The sequence below is a fragment of the Tachysurus fulvidraco genome, chromosome 22, assembly GCF_022655615.1.
Source record: "Tachysurus fulvidraco isolate hzauxx_2018 chromosome 22, HZAU_PFXX_2.0, whole genome shotgun sequence".
Taxonomy (NCBI): domain Eukaryota; kingdom Metazoa; phylum Chordata; class Actinopteri; order Siluriformes; family Bagridae; genus Tachysurus; species Tachysurus fulvidraco.
This window is the reverse complement of record NC_062539.1, coordinates 4172030-4188089: the sequence shown is the minus strand read 5'-3', so window position 1 is coordinate 4188089 and position 16060 is coordinate 4172030. Positions and strand designations below refer to the sequence as shown.

The following is a 16060-nucleotide window of genomic DNA, read 5'->3' as shown; positions in this document are numbered from 1 at the left end:
TTGGTGCTGGGATTTGAACTCACAACCTTCCAAGCAGTTGTTCCACTACCCTCACAAACTGTCAGCTTAAGTACTGTAACCAGACGACATGTAGTTATTTACTTCACATGTTTTTTTGTTTATTTTTTGCAAAATAATTTTTCATTATTAGTCATCTAATAATTCTATGTATGAATAAATTCTACACATTTGGTTACAGGGGTGTAAAATATCTCAGTACTTACAAATGATATGGATTGTTATTTGTGTGATTTCCAGGCAGACCTGAATGGATTAAACATAAAGGAAATTACATTGAAAGGATGCAGCACTGAAAGCCATGTTCTAAGAAGGCCTAAACCTTTCCCTTCAGGCAGAGCTCATCTCCAATACTTTAAATTGCCAAATGTATCTCCAAAGATGCGTCAGTGTCGTCTGTGCATACGGCTCTACCTTTACTGTGGTCAAGCAGGTCATTGCTGTTCAGCCTGTCCTGAGAAAGCCACTCCATGCAGCACTAAGGTGAGCCCTGACTATTGCCCTTTTAGTGTACAATTAATGTACAAACTCCTACAAAAGTTTCACCACAGCCCCTATTCTACGACAGCCAGACCCCAACCTACCATTTGTTCCACATTACAGTACGTACAGTTCTGCATCATCCTGCACATCATTACATTCACCGCTCAATCATTACAGCTAAATTATTGCATCTTAAGCAAACAATACAAACATAAATGTTTCAAATTGTTATCAGACATTTACAGTATAAGCAACACTCTGTGGGTTATTGCATTTATATGTAAATGTGAGTTAAATATAGGCATTTATGCTCCAGTGTTATATACTGTATGTGAGATTCTGTGGAAAACCCATAACTGGCTTGTAAGAATAATGACAGAACTCACTTTGCTATAATTCTTGTAAAAAAAAATTAAATCAGTTTATGTTTAAGATTCTATTTTTCTGCTTAAAGCTTTGATGTTTCCACTTTTACGACCCATAAATATATGGTATGATTTTAGGTTTAACAAACACGGTGCTACAATACAGTCAGACTACAGACTAAGTGTGATGTTCTCCCACAGTGAATGGTCTGTTCATCATTACAGGGTCATGAGCCTAATCCATTCAGATTGTAATCAGATACCAGCACAGTTTACCAGAACGTCCATGCTGCTTGTGATCCGTTATCTTGTATTATTTCCTTAATTATATAAAAGAGAAGCATTTCATCTTAGATGATTATGTACATATAGTAGAAATTCCACCAAGTAAAGTGTTTTCCTAATCATCACTCATATTAACACTGGCTTCACTAGGTGGTTATAATAATAGCGTAGCAAAGCAGAGCATAATAATAGCATGCTTTAATTTAAAATCAGAAGATATTTTTCCTACAGGTTTTTACTCATTAAGCGTTGTGGGTTCTGCAGTGTGTTATGTTGTACACTAATGTTGTATTTAAGGACTGTAGACCATGTGAACAGAAATGATAAGAGCTAATGTAAAAGAATTTGGAGTTAAAATATAATAAAAATAAAAACATGAAATATAAACACTATGAATTTCAGATCAAACAAAAGACAAAAAATTGAAAGTACAGAAGAGAATAAGTGAAAACTGATAGCTACAGTGAGGAAACTGTTATTTTTCTGAATGACTGAGGGTCATGTGACTCTGATGTAAGTCTGTGGAGTGAGTGTGGGGCATGTTGTCCTTGTCCTGACTGGGATTTTATCTGTAAGGATGTTGAGGATGGACACACGACCCAGTAGAGATCCCTGAGGCCCCACAGCCAGTAGACAGTAAGTCATCCTCTAAAGGGAATAAATATAATTGCTGTGTGAAAGGTTTGTAATTTTACTTTACATATTTGAGTGGGTTAAGTATACATTTTTATCACAAACCTCTTACTGGTAAACCTCATAGCTGTAGAGGGTCTCATTAGTGACATCATTTGGAGAAACCTAGAACAGGATATAAATAAAGTCACTGGTAGATTAGTGAGTAAAGTGTTTATTATCAGTTTATACACTTAGATCTGTAGCTTGGACTGAACTGGAACAGACTTAATTTAACAGAATTTACTCATTTTAGAAGCAGTGTTTACAGAGCTGTAGGTCACATCCTGCTTATAATAATAATAATAATAATAATAATAATAATAATAATAATAATAATAATAATAATAATAATAATAATAATAGTAATAATAATAATAATAATAAGGAAATTGATGTAGACTTGGACCAGTGGATTGCCATCTTTACCTTTGGCTTGCGTTTAGCCACAGTGCTGTATATAATGGAGTCTTCATCTGTAAAAGTGGCCTGTTTTTTACTCTAAACCACACACACACACACACACACACACACACACACACACACACACACACACACACACACACACAGAGAGAGAGAGAGAGAGAGAGAGAGAGAGAGAGAGAGAGAGAGAGAGAGAGAGAGAGAGAGAGAGAGAGAGAGAGAGAGAGAGAGAGAGAGAGAGAGAGAGATTTGTTTTAAATTAATATAATTATAATTTCACAAGTATTTTATTTTTACTACTTGAAGTGAAATTCAGAGATTCTTGTTTAGGACAAAAAAAAATCACAGGAGTGCTTTGTAAATTTAAACAGACTTTATAAGACATTGCATCATCAGAGTATAAATACAGAAACTAATATGAAACCCAGAACAGATGAAGACAATAGGATAACAAATCAGTAATAGAAATATGTAGAATTGGATCAATGGATTGACATCTTTACCTTTGTAGCCACAGTGCTGTATATAATCGAGTCTTCAGCAGTACAAGTGGGCTTATTCTTAGCCTAAACCACCAAGAACAACAAGAACAACAACAATAATCATCATTATTTTCATTTAAATGCAGAATTGTACCAATGTATTGATCTTACCTTTGGCTTAGAAACAGCAACTGTGCTGTATACAATGGAGTCTTCATCAGTGTTCGCCTGTTTCACACACACACACACACACACACACACACACACACACACACACACACACACACACACACACACACACACACACACACACACACACACACACACACACACACATTCTATTCTTTTTATAATGTATTATTATTAATACAGTTTATTAAATCTATTATTAACATTAATGTAACTGTAATCTGAATTCACTTAATCAAAATGACATATTTTATTTGTTTATTATTATTTTTAATTTTATCTTTATTTTAAAAAAATGCAAACATATGTAAAATGTTAAAACTGCCATCCCTCTGGGGTATGTCTGTGGCCAGAGTTTTAACAAATGTGAATGCTTTAATTTCTTTTTTCCTGTAAACAGTTGTAGGATCTCTCAGCCTGAAAAGGTTTTATTTACTGTTAAGTAACAGCACTGATGAGAAATTGTGGTGATGATGTTCATTAAAAGTGCTAAAAGGTACTAAAGGCACTGAAATAAGACATAAGACACAGTACTAACTGTGGGAACAGTGGTGTCATTGCTCCTCTCTCTGATCCTGGTTTGGTTCTCTAACTCTGGAATAGAGAATAAATAAAAGAAAATACAAAAACAAACAAACAAACAAACAAATAAATAACTAAAAATTTACACATAGTCAACTGAATTCAATATTTATTGAATTGTATTCAATTAAAACAATAAATAAATGAATTATTATTATTATTATTATTATTATTATTATTATTAATAATAATAATAATAATAATAATAATAATAATAATAATAATAATAATAATAATAATAATAATAATAATAATTCTCGGGCCGGCCACGACTGAGGTCCCCTTGAGCAAGGCACCGAATCCCCCCCAACTGCTCCCCGGGCGCCGCAGCATAAATGGCTGCCCACTGCTCCGGGTGTGTGTTCACGGTGTGTGTGTTCACTACTGTGTGTGTGCACTTTGGATGGGTTAAATGCAGGTAACGAATTCTGAGTATGGGTCACCGTACTTAGGCGTATGTCACTTCACATTATTATTATCATACATTTGTGCCACTAGAGGGCACCATCACCTCACCTATATTTACATTTATTTCTTCCTAATCTTTACACTCATGTTCTGTGTACATCTGTGGAGCTCAAACATTTTCTGCTAACTTTGGTTGATTTTCAAACCCCATCTGTCCTCCATCACCCCACGAAATGGTGATAAAATACTCCAAGTTTACAAGGTCTAATTTACTGAAATATCAAGTTCTAAATCAATAAAATCAAACAGCATGAAGTTCCAAAATAGAAGAAATAACAGTGCAGTCGTGTTTCACTTTATGTTGAGATAAAACACACATGGGTCTGGGTTTTGTCGGGGTTTTTGGTGTTTGTTTGAGGTCCATGTTACACATTTAGACACTGATGTTGTTATGCCCACTACATACACTACTGCCTCTCTTTGTGATAGAGGTTTTAAGATTGTTCTGTTGTAAATATTTTCCTGACATTAAATTGTCATTTTCTAGCTATTTTTCTTTCCGGTGCCCTAAATGATGTTTTACTTTAAGTGATTTAATGGCTCATTTGTTTGTTTATGGTTGCTTTGAGTGTATTAACTTTATTATCAACGAAGAAAACCATTAATGAAGATAGACAAAAAAAAAAAAAAAAAAACCCTGCGCCCTGTCATGACCATGTAAGAATCGTGGGACTACAGGGTTCAGAAAGCTCATAACCAGCCATCAACATTATCTCCAGAGGAAAAAGACAAGTGATATTCATGACATTACAGACAAATACAGTGTAAAGGCTCAGACTGTAATAACTGGTGAGTTTACAATCAGTGTATGTGACTTTCTTCCCCTCTGTTCTCCTGTTTTCTATTTGCCCACAGATTCTAGGTGCACTGTGTTTGACTCCTGACTGATTTATCTGACTGTCAAATCTTTGAATCTGTCCTCTGGTTGTATGAACACTGTATTATATTTGATTGTGTTGAATTTCTTGTTAATGAACCTCCAATGAATGGATCTCAGACCTGCGCATTTGAAATAATAGAAGAATGAGAACTAATTCAAAACTACAGACACACCAGGGACACTTACCACATTTCTTTCTGAGCATACAGATGATGATGACCAGTATCACCAGTGGCAGAAGAAGGGCCACCAGGTACCAATGGTTCAGGGTCCAAACCAAACTACTGACAAACATTTGAAGCATTATTTAGCACAGACTGGCTGAATCAACTGCAGTGAAAATATTCATTAATTCAGTTCACCATTAATCATCATGCATTAATAATCCTTCATTCATCATCAGTAGTTAAATATCCTATTGGCATGTTCTCTAGTTAGGCAGAAGTGTAAAGTATCAAACTATTACAACATTTACAAATATTTTAAACGTTCTACTTTAATAAAATACTGTACCAAGAGCACATGTAGTTATTTTATTACTTTCTACCTGTGGTGTAAATTGTCATGAAATACAAAATAATATTAGTAGATTTTGTTGATTTTATCTCATTGATTTTATGTGTATTTACATAAGATCATGTGACATGAGAAAGTTTCAACAAGCAAGAAATGATCATGTAATGTTCACATGTTTGTCTTTGAATAAACAAATTTACATATCTATAAAACTGCAAAGAAAAACGTCATGGTCTACATTACGCAGCATTTTCTGCCAGAGAGAATAAAGGTGTTTTCCCAACACTGTGGGTGAGAAATAACTCAAATTAGAAACATGTGTTAAGAAGAACTGATACATCTGATGTTACCTGAATTGTGCTTTGAGTCAGATATGTTTACAACATAGAAGAAAAAGAGAATAAAGTTTGCATAGGCTACGATACTGCAGGTAGACCAATAGTACCCTTTGCACCAGAATTTACTGTTTGCTTTGTACTTCTCATCATAAAGACATGGAATAGTGACAGATCCTCCTCTTTTTACAGCTACATGTTTCAGTGTCCTCATGCTCTCTACCTCTGCAAGCAAGCCGCATTAGGAAGCAGTATTAGCGTTACTCAGACACTGAATCAGGACGATCAGAACATTCAGGAATCACTGTGTCACTACTGAGGTACATTTAATCTACCAGTGATGAAAGCTGTTAACAGCCACTGCTCCATGAAAGTAAATAAACAACAAGAGCTTCTTTAACCCTTTAGAAAATGAAGGATAAATGAAGGAATCAAAGTGTTTAATGAAATTTGATTGGTTGATGTGTGTGTGTGTGTGTGTGTGTGTGTGTGTGTGTGTGTGTGTGTGTGTGTGTGTGTGTGTGTGTGTGATTTTGTCTGTGTGTGTCTGTGTGTATGTTTGTGGGTGTGTGTGTATGTGTGTGTGTTAATCTGTGTTTGTCTTTGTGTATGTTTGTGGGTGTGTGTGCATGTGTGTATGTGTGTGTATATGTGTGTATGTATGTATTTGTGTGTTTTTGTGTATGTATGAGTGTCTGTGTGTTTATGTAAGTGTGTTTGTGTATGTGTGTGTCTTTGTGTGTATGTATGAGTGTGTGTGTCTGTGCATGGGTGTGTGTGTGTGTATGTGTGTGTTTGTGTGTGAATTTGTGTGTGTATGTATGAATGTGTCTGTCTGTGCATATGTGTGTGTTTGTGTGTGTGTGTGTGTGTGTGTGTGATTTTGTCTGTGTGTGTGTCTGTGTGTATGTTTGTGTGTGTATGTATGAATGTGTGTGTCTTTGCATGTGTGTGTGTTTGTGTGTGAATTTGTGTGTGTATGTATGAATGTGTCTGTCTGTGCATATGTGTGTGTTTGTGTGTGTGTGTGTATGTATGAATGTGTGTGTCTTTGCATGTGTGTGTGTTTGTGTGTAAATTTGTGTGTGTGTGTGTGTGTGTGTGTGTGTGTGTGTGTGTGTGTGTGTGTGTGTGTGTGTGTGTGTGTGTGTGTGTGTGTGTGTGTGTGTGTGTGTTTCCTTATTTTGTTCATCTTCTAATATGAATCATCCCTCCAGTGATGTCTAGTTGCTTTACAGTACTGAAGTACATGGTTCACTGTACTGGTACTTTCTTTAGTTAAAAGTCATCCAGAGTAATTTTTTTCACTTACATCTCAAAGTACATTTTCCTGTTTATTTATTTATTTATTTATTTATTTATTTAGTTAGTTAGTTAGTTAGTTAGTTAGTTAGTTAGTTAGTTAGTTAGTTAAGAAAAAGAGAATAAAGTTTAAATAGGCTACGATACTGCAGGTAGACCAATAGTACCCTTTGCACCAGAATTTACTGTTTGCTTTGTACTTCTCATCATAAAGACATGGAATAGTGACAGATCCTCCTCTTTTTACAGCTACATTTTTCAGTGTCCTCATGCTCTCTACCTCTGCAAGCAAGCCACATTAGGAAGCAGTATTAGCGTTACTCAGATACTGAATCAGGACGATCAGAACATTCAGGAATCAAAGTGTTTGATGAAATTTGATTGGTTGATGTGTGTGTGTGTGTGTGTGTGTGTGTGTGTGTGTGTGTGTGTGTGTGTGTGTGTGTGTGTGTGTGTGTGTGTGTGTGTGTGTGTGTTAATCTGTGTGTGTCTTTGTGTATGTTTGTGGGTGTGTGTGCATGTGTGTATGTGTGTATATGTGTGTCTGTGTGTATTTGTGTGTTTTTGTGTATGTATGAGTGTCTGTGTGTTTATGTAAGTGTGTTTGTGTATGTGTGTGTCTTTGTGTGTATGTATGAGTGTGTGTGTCTGTGCATGGGTGTATGTGTGTGTTTGTGTGTGTTTGTGTGTGAATTTGTGTGTGTATGTATGAATGTGTCTGTCTGTGCATATGTGTGTGTTTGTGTGTGTGTGTGTATGTATGAATGTGTGTGTCTTTGCATGTGTGTGTGTTTGTGTGTGAATTTGTGTGTGTATGTATGAATGTGTCTGTCTGTGCATATGTGTGTGTTTGTGTGTGTGTGTGTGTGTGTGTATGAATGTGTGTGTCTTTGCATGTGTGTGTGTTTGTGTGTGAATTTGTGTGTGTATGTATGAATGTGTGTGTGTGTGTGTGTGTGTGTTTGTGTGTGTGTGTGTGTGTGTGTGTGTGTGTTTCCTTATTTTGTTCATCTTCTAATATGAATCATCCCTCCAGTGATGTCTAGTTGCTTTACAGTACTGAAGTACATGGTTCACTGTACTGGTACTTTCTTTAGTTAAAAGTCATCCAAAGTAATTTTTTTTTCATTTACATCTCAAAGTACATTTTCCTGTTATTTATTTATTTATTTATTTATTTATTTATTTATTTAGTTAGTTAGTTAGTTAGTTAGTTAGTTAGTTAGTTAGTTAGTTAGTTAGTTAGTTAATAAAACATTCAGCTTCTACACTTCAGGCACCAGATGTTGTCTGAGACAGTGGAGACAGATGAGCATCACTGACCAAAGTGATTAAACAATCTTTATTCTATTGCAATCTTACAGACTGAAGTTTTTGGGGTATTTTTTCTCTGTAATGTTGTAATATGAAAATAAATGTTTTTAAATAGCAAAACTGTATTATTCATTTGAAGAAAAAAAGCAAAATCAAGAAAAAGAAAAAAAAAGGACTGTGATTTCTGATTACCCTCACAAACTGTCACTAAACATGTCAAAGAAAGGGAAACTTTTTTGTATTAACTTTATTATAATCAACAACCCAATGAAATATTCATTCATACAATGTTAATAGATGAATAAATTAACTTATCCCTTTTTATAGAAAAGTTCTACAGTCTAAAGTAATAAATTCTGTATGACTAGATAGATAGATAGATAGATAGATAGATAGATAGATAGATAGATAGATAGATAGATAGATAGATAGATAGATAGATAGATAGATAGATAGATAGATAGATAGATAGATAGATAGATAGATAGATAGATAGATAGATCACGTCCTTCAGTTGTTTACGATACAGAACATCTCTTGCTCTCTGAAACAGAAAACACACCAGGGGTCAATCACAGTGTTTGGGGCAGGAATCCATGCGCACGGACGGGTGTGTGTGGATTCCTGCCCCGAACAGAACCATACTGCCAACACTAACTGTATGCGATCGTCTAATAAACTCTCATTTGACAAAGTGGTGCTGACAGAAATAAAGCTGAATTTGGATTAGATCAATGATAAAGTATGCAACGTCATCCAGCCTCTGTGTGTGCTGTATGTATGTGTCTGCCTGTGTGTGTATGTGTATGTGTGTGTATGTTTGTGTATGTGTATGTGTGCGTGTGTGTGTGTGTGTGTGTGTGTGTGTGTGTGTGTGTCTCTGTGTGTGTGTGTGTGTGTGTGTGTGTGTGTGTGTGTGTGTGTGTGTGTGTGTGTGTGTGTGTGTGTGTGTGTGTGTGTGTGTGTGTGTGTGTGTGCTTTTCATTATTTTGTTCATCTTCTAATTTGAATCAAGTCTCCAGTGACGTCTAGTTGCTTTACAAGACTGAAGTACATGGTTTACTGTACTGGTACTTTCTTTAGTTATTAGTCTTAAAGTACATTGAAGGTTTTTTCCTCTTATGTATTTATTATTTATTTACATATTTATTTACCAGATGTTTTCTGAGACAGTGGAGACAGATGAGCATCACTGTCTAAAGTGGTTAAACAGCTTATAGCAATCTTACAGACTGAAGTTTTTTGGGTATTATTTCTCTGTAATGTTGTAATATAAAAATAAATGTTTTTAAATAGCAAAACTGTATTATTCATTTGAACAAAAAAATAATCCCATGTGACATGAGAAAGTTTCTATAAGCAAGAAAGTATCATGTGTAATAATCACCTGTTCACTTACTGCTTAAATACTACAGGGTTTGGGTTTGAACTCTAAGCACATGTTCATCTTTTCAATAAAGCAACAAATTTACATATCTATAAAACTGCAGAGAAAAACATCATGGTCTAAAGTGTTCAGCGTTTTCTTTATTGCAAGAGAGAATAAAGGTGTTTTAGCACTTACGTGGTTTCATCACTGCTGGGGACAAAATTCACAAACACTGTGGGTGAGAAATAACTCAGATTAGAAATATGTGTTAAGAAAAACCATTTCTCTAATTTTCTTCCAAATATGTACATCTGATGTTACCTGAATTGTGCTTTGAGTCAGATCTGTTTAAAACGTAAAAGATGCAAATTTGATTACTTTTAATATTTTTTCCTTCATTCATATAGATTAGCTCAAGGTGATTGCGGACCGTTCTCTTATTAAATATAGAGATTTATAATGATATTACATTTTTAATTCCTATTTTGATTATTTTTCACATTAATCACACTTTATTCTATAAAAAAGTTAATTAAAATAGAATATGTGTAAAACTGCAGAGGAAAACACCATGCTAAATAAAATGGAGCTTTCCTACTTACGTGCACATATTGTCTTGGTGAGTGGTTGTAGTCACTGCTGTAGACTCTGCTGTAGACGCTGTTGTAGACTCTGTTGTAGTCGTTGCTGTAGACTCTGTTGTAGTCACTGTTGTAGACTCTGCTGTAGACTCTGTTGTAGACTCTGATGTAGACGCTGTTGTAGACTTTGTTGGAGTCTTTCTAGTAATCACTGTTGTCAATACAAAGTAAAATAATCAGTGTGATTTCTCTCTCATCATTTGTTAAAGTTGATCAGTGTTTGTGATAATACCTGGAGGTGGATCACTGACACTGATGTGAACAGGAACCTGCAGATCTCCTGCACTGCACCAGTACCATCCAGCATCACTCTTCTTCAGTCTGCTCATCCTCACACTGAAGGATCTTCTCCCATCATCACTGATGTACACTGATGAATAGCGGAATGTTTTAGTCCTCACTGTGTTGCATTGTTCATCTTTAAATCTGCACCACTGCTTCTGTGTATTCTGATACGCAGCACTGTAGAGACACTGGACTGTGACGCTGCCTCCTTCCTCACCTCTCACTCTGCTCTCGCTCACTGACAGATCAGGATCTAAGCACAAATAATGTATGTTGTCAATTTTGTATGATTCATTTAGAATAGAAACATAATATTACTGATAAAATCAATAAGTATTTCCAGATTGCAGTTTAATACCTGATTTCACTGTGATGTAAAGAGCTTCAAGACTGCATGAGAAATGAACTTACCGGAAAAGATGAGAATAAAAATAAAAAAACAGCTCATGTTGATTTGTTCTGATGTTGAATCAGATGTGAGGGTTTCTTACGTCCTGCTTCTATGTGAAGTTGGTACTGTGTCTGTAGCGGCTCAACCAGTTCCTCTTCCTGCTCATCACACTTTGTGCTCTAAAAGCAGTGTGAAGAGAAGAAGGCTGACAAAAGAACACATTTATATAGCTGTTATAACTGAGACAGGGTTCATTGCATACCTTGCAGTGCAGACACACGGTATACTATTCTTAGGCCTCATTGTTCCACTCCTGAAACTTAGTCTTCTTTTTAATACTTTGTACTTCAATATAGAGAATTGGGTAAAAATTAAAAATTGTGAACAGAGAACAAACTTGATATGAATCTTGGTGTGATCAGTGGTGCAGTGCTAGAAGATAAGAGGAAGTGTGGTGCAGTGAGAGTTTAGAGGCTGCGTGTCTGATTTGCGGGACAAACTCCTACAAAAGTTTCACCACAGCCCCTATTCTACGACAGCCAGACCCCAACCTACCGTTCCACATTACAGTACGTACAGTTCTGCATCATCCTGCACATCATTACATTCACCACTCAATCATTACAGCTAAATTATTGCATCTTAAGCAAACATTAAAAACATAAATGTTTCAAATTGTTATCAGACATTTACAGTATAAGTAGCACTTTGCGGGTTATTGCATTTATATGTAAATGTGAGTTAAATATAGGCATTTATGCTCCAGTGTTATATACTGTATGTGAGACTCTGTGGAAAACCCATCACTGGCTTGTAAGAATTATGACAGAACTCACTTTGCCATAATTCTAGTAAAAAAAAATTTAATCAGGTTATGCGTAAGATTCTATTTTTCTGCTTACAGTTTTGACATTTGGGGGACACGGTGGCTTAGTGGGTAGCACGTTCGCCTCACACCTCCAGGGTTGGGGTTCGATTCCCGCCTCCGCCTTGTGTGTGCAGAGTTTGCATGTTCTCCCCGTGCCTCTGGGGTTTCCTCCGGGTACTCCGGTTTCCTCCCTAAGTCCAAAGACTTGCATGGTAGGTTGTTTGGCATCTCTGGAAAATTGTCCGGAGTGTGTGAGTGAATGAGAGTGTGTGTGTGCCCTGTGATGGGTTGGCACTCCGTCCAGGGTGTATCCTGCCTTGATGCCCGATGACGCCTGGGATAGGCACAGGCTCCCCGTGACCCGAGTAGTTCGGATAAAGCGGTAGAAAATGAGTGAGAGTGAGTGAGTGAGAGAGTTTTGACGTTTCCACTTTTACGACCCATAAATATATGGTATGATTTTAGGTTTAACAAACACGGTGCTACAATACAGTCAGACTACAGACTAAGTGTGATGTTCTCCCACAGTGAATGGTCTGTTCATCTTTACAGGGTCATGAGCCTAATCCATTCAGATTGTAATCAGATTCCAGCACAGTTTATCAGAATGTCCATGCTGCTTGTGATCCGTTATCTTGAATTAAATCCTTAATTATATAAAAGAGAAGCATTTCATCTTGGATGTTTATGTACATATAGTAAAAATTTCACCATGTGAAGTGTTTTCCTAATCATCACTCATATTAACACTGGCTTCACTAGGAGGTTATAATAATAGCGTAGCAAAGCAGTGTGTAATAATTGCATGCTTTAATTTAAAATCAGAAGATATTTGTCCTACAGGTTTTTACTCATTAAGTGTTGTGGGTTCTGCAGTGTGTTATGTTGTACACTAATGTTGTATTTAAGGACTGTAGACCATGTGAACAGAAATGATAAGAGCTAATGTAAAAGAATTTTGAGTTAAAATATATTGAAATAAAAACATGAAATATAAACACTATAAATACATTTCAGATTAAGCAAAAGCCTCAAAAAATTAAAGTACAGAAGAGAATAAGTTAAATCTGATAGCTACAGTGAGGAAACTGTTTTTTTTCTGAATGACGGAGGGTCATGTGACTGTGATGTAAGTCTGTGGAGTGAGTGTGGGGCATGTTGTCCTTGTCCTGACTGGGAATTTATCTGTAAGGATGTTGAGTGTAGTAACAGCGTTTAGCTCAGGAGTTATTGACTCGGGAAACTCCAATCTGTGAATATGCGGCCAACTTCCTGCTCCTTCAGTTCTCTCCAGTGCTGGAATGCTGATCCTATATTAACACGTCCTACTTCTTGCCTTAACATAAGTCTTTCTTCACTTTCTTTCTTTGTTTTTATCCTCCATGTCAATGTTAAAACCACTTTCTGCTAATGTCACACATGCCCACTGAACACTCTCTGACAAACACATATTGACAAGACCCGCCCCTTTCTGCTCATTGGCTACACGTTTGTTTAGATTTTTGTGTAGTTTTCGGTCCGGCTCATTTTTCTGAAGCATTTCTCAAAAATTGGAGACCCCACCTTTAATTCAGTTCATCATTAATCATCATGCATTAATAATCCTTCATCATCAGTAGTTAAATATCCTATTGGCATGTTCTCTAGTTAGGCAGAAGTGGAAAGTATCAAACTATTACAACATTTACAAATATTTTAAACGTTCTACTTTAATAAAGTCCTGTACCAAGAGTACATGTAGTTATTTTATTACTTTCCACCTGTGGTGTAAATTGTCATAAAATATAAAATTATATTAGTAGAAAATTTTCTTTCCTGTGAATCTGGTACTTATTGATTTCATGTGTATTTACATAAGATCATGTGACATGAGAAAGTTTCAACAAGCAAGAAATGATCATGTAATGTTCACATGTTTGTCTTTGAATAAGGCAACAAATTTACAGAGAAAAACATCATGGACTAAATTGGTCAGCATTTTCGAATAATGTGTTTGTACTTACATGGTTTCATCACTGCTGGGAACTAAATTCACAAACACCGTGAGTGAGAAATAACTTAAATTAGAAACGTGTTAAGAAGAACTGATGCACTAATTTTGTTCCAAATATGAACATCTGATGTTAACTGAATTGTGCTTTATATCAGATTTGTTTACAACATAAAAGAAAAAGAAAATAAAGTTTGGTCACTTTAAATATTTTTCCTTCATTCATATACATTAGCTCATGGTGATTAACTCTCAGACAGATTTATATCCATTTTTTATGATATTTATTTTTCACATCACTTCCATCTTTGAAATGGTTCATAAATTAAAAAAACGTAAAACTGCAGAGGAAAACACCATGCCTAAATAACATGAAGCTTTCCTACTTACGTGTATGTGTTGTCTTGATGAGCGGTTGTAGTCACTGTTGTAGTCACTGTTGTAGTCACTGTTGTAGGCACTGTTGTAGGCACTGTTGTAGTCACTGTTGTAGGCACTGTTGTAGTCACTGTTGTAGGCACTGTTGTAGTCACTGTTGTAGGCACTGTTGTAGTCACTGTTGTAGTCACTGTTGTAGTCACTGTTGTGGGCACTGTTGTGGGCACTGTTGTGGTCTTTGATGTAGTGACTGTTGTCAATACAAAGTAAAATAATCAGTGTGATTTCTGTCTCATCATTTGTTAAAGTTGATCAGTGTTTGTGATAATACCTGGAGGTGGATCACTGACACTGATGTGAACAGGAACCTGCAGATCTCCTGCACTGCACCAGTACCATCCAGCATCACTCTTCTTCACTCTGCTCATCTTCACACTGAAGGATCTTCTCCCATCATCACTGATGTACACTGCTGAATTCTGGGATGTTTCAGTCCTCACTGTTTTGCATTGTCCATCTTTAAATCTGCACCACTGCTTCTGTTTATTCTGATACGCAGCACTGTAGAGACACTGGACTGTGACGCTGCCTCCTTCCTCACCTCTCACTCTGCTCTCCCTCACTGACAGATCAGGATCTGAATAAATAGGCAGTAAATGAGTGGTGTAAGGGAATTTATAACAATTATAATTCAGACTCATTTCAGTTTCTTACCTTGACTAACCGTGAGGTACAAATAATCACGGTCATCCGGCTGCCATTTATCCCCAATTTCTACAGCACACCAACCCGTTCCAGACTCAGAGACAGAGTTCAGTTCCACCGTGAAAAAATTCTGCTCTGGATGATCAACGACTGATGGATTTCCACTTGAGTTTGCATAGGCTACGATACTGCAGGTAGACCAATAGTTCCCTTTGCACCAGAATTTACTGTTTGCTTTGTACTTCTCATCATAAAGACATGGAATAGTGACAGATCCTCCTCTTTTTACAGCTACATTTTTCAGTGTCTTCATGCTCTCTACCTCTGCAAGTAAGCCACATTAGGAAGCAGTATTAGCGTTACTCAGATACTGAATCAGGACGATCAGAACATTCAGGAATCACTGTGTCACTGCTGAGGTACATTTAATCTACCAGTGATGAAAGCTGTTAACAGCCACTGCTCCATGAAAGGAAATAAACAACAAGAGCTTCTTTAACCCTTTAGAAAATGAAGGATACCCAGACAGTATATGAGAATGATAGAGTTTAATCTTACCTGATATACAGAGGAAAAACCCAAGGAGAGTTACAGAACCACATAGTGAGTAAAAGCTCATGTTTCTCTAAGAGACTTGTATAACAAATACACTTCCTACTTGTGGCTGATGTTAATTTGTACTAGCTGACTTCCTGTTTTTTCTTTTTTTATCTCATACTGTTACACCCTCTAAAAAAAAGCACAAATAATTGAATGTATTAATTGAGGTACATTTTTAAATTAATGTCAGTGTTGAACAAGTCACAGGTAATATATGCAAGAAAAAAAAGACACAGAAAGAAACTTTGTCAGCTATTGACACTAAACATTAAGATTATAAATAATTACTCGTCCACTTTAAACCTTCTATAAGTGCAGACTGGTCACATGATCACATTTTTACACAGAGACCCTGCACCATCACAGGGAATCATTTGCACTTGTTAAGTGACTGATGTCTCTGGATCACAGTTTCTGAAATGCATTATAGGTTATATGGTTTAACAACCAGGTTATAACTGTAAAAAGAGTTCTTAAAGCTATTTGACTTTGGAGCTCTGATTCTCTATTTTCATTAAA

General features: G+C 36.2%; 1 protein-coding gene across 8 annotated transcripts; it reads right to left on the bottom strand.

Moving 5' to 3' along the window:
* Positions 1 to 1341: 1341 nt before the first annotated feature.
* On the bottom strand, positions 1342 to 15634 carry LOC113661202 (CMRF35-like molecule 3). 8 transcript variants are annotated; one of them, XM_047806076.1, is made up of 11 exons: positions 15500 to 15634; positions 14951 to 15265; positions 14568 to 14873; positions 14249 to 14486; positions 5034 to 5131; positions 3456 to 3511; positions 2900 to 2956; positions 2750 to 2812; positions 2231 to 2324; positions 1890 to 1921; positions 1658 to 1799 (listed from the first exon to the last, which is right to left on the bottom strand). In XM_047806076.1, exons 1-10 carry the CDS (start codon positions 15558 to 15560, stop codon positions 1893 to 1895), a joined length of 1317 nt encoding a protein of 438 aa, XP_047662032.1. In that variant the 5' UTR covers positions 15561 to 15634; the 3' UTR covers positions 1658 to 1799; positions 1890 to 1892. The 8 variants fall into 8 exon arrangements, with proteins under 8 accessions (XP_047662029.1, XP_047662030.1, XP_047662032.1 ...); XM_047806075.1 differs by having other exon boundaries at positions 1890 to 1949; positions 2253 to 2324; XM_047806073.1 differs by lacking the exon at positions 1890 to 1921 and having other exon boundaries at positions 1342 to 1799; positions 2253 to 2324.
* Between the last annotated feature and the right edge of the window lie 426 nt (positions 15635 to 16060).

Excerpts from the sequence above, each read along its gene's own strand:
- LOC113661202 (XM_047806073.1), bottom strand. The coding sequence starts at position 15,560 with ATGAGCTTTTACTCACTATGTGGTTCTGTAACTCTCCTTGGGTTTTTC. Across the intron at positions 14,874-14,950 it reads GTACCTCACGGTTAGTCAAG|ATCCTGATCTGTCAGTGAGG; the intron begins GTAAGAAACTGA and ends CTATTTATTCAG. Across the intron at positions 1,800-2,252 it reads TGGCTAAACGCAAGCCAAAG|AGGATGACTTACTGTCTACT; the intron begins GTAAAGATGGCA and ends TATTCCCTTTAG.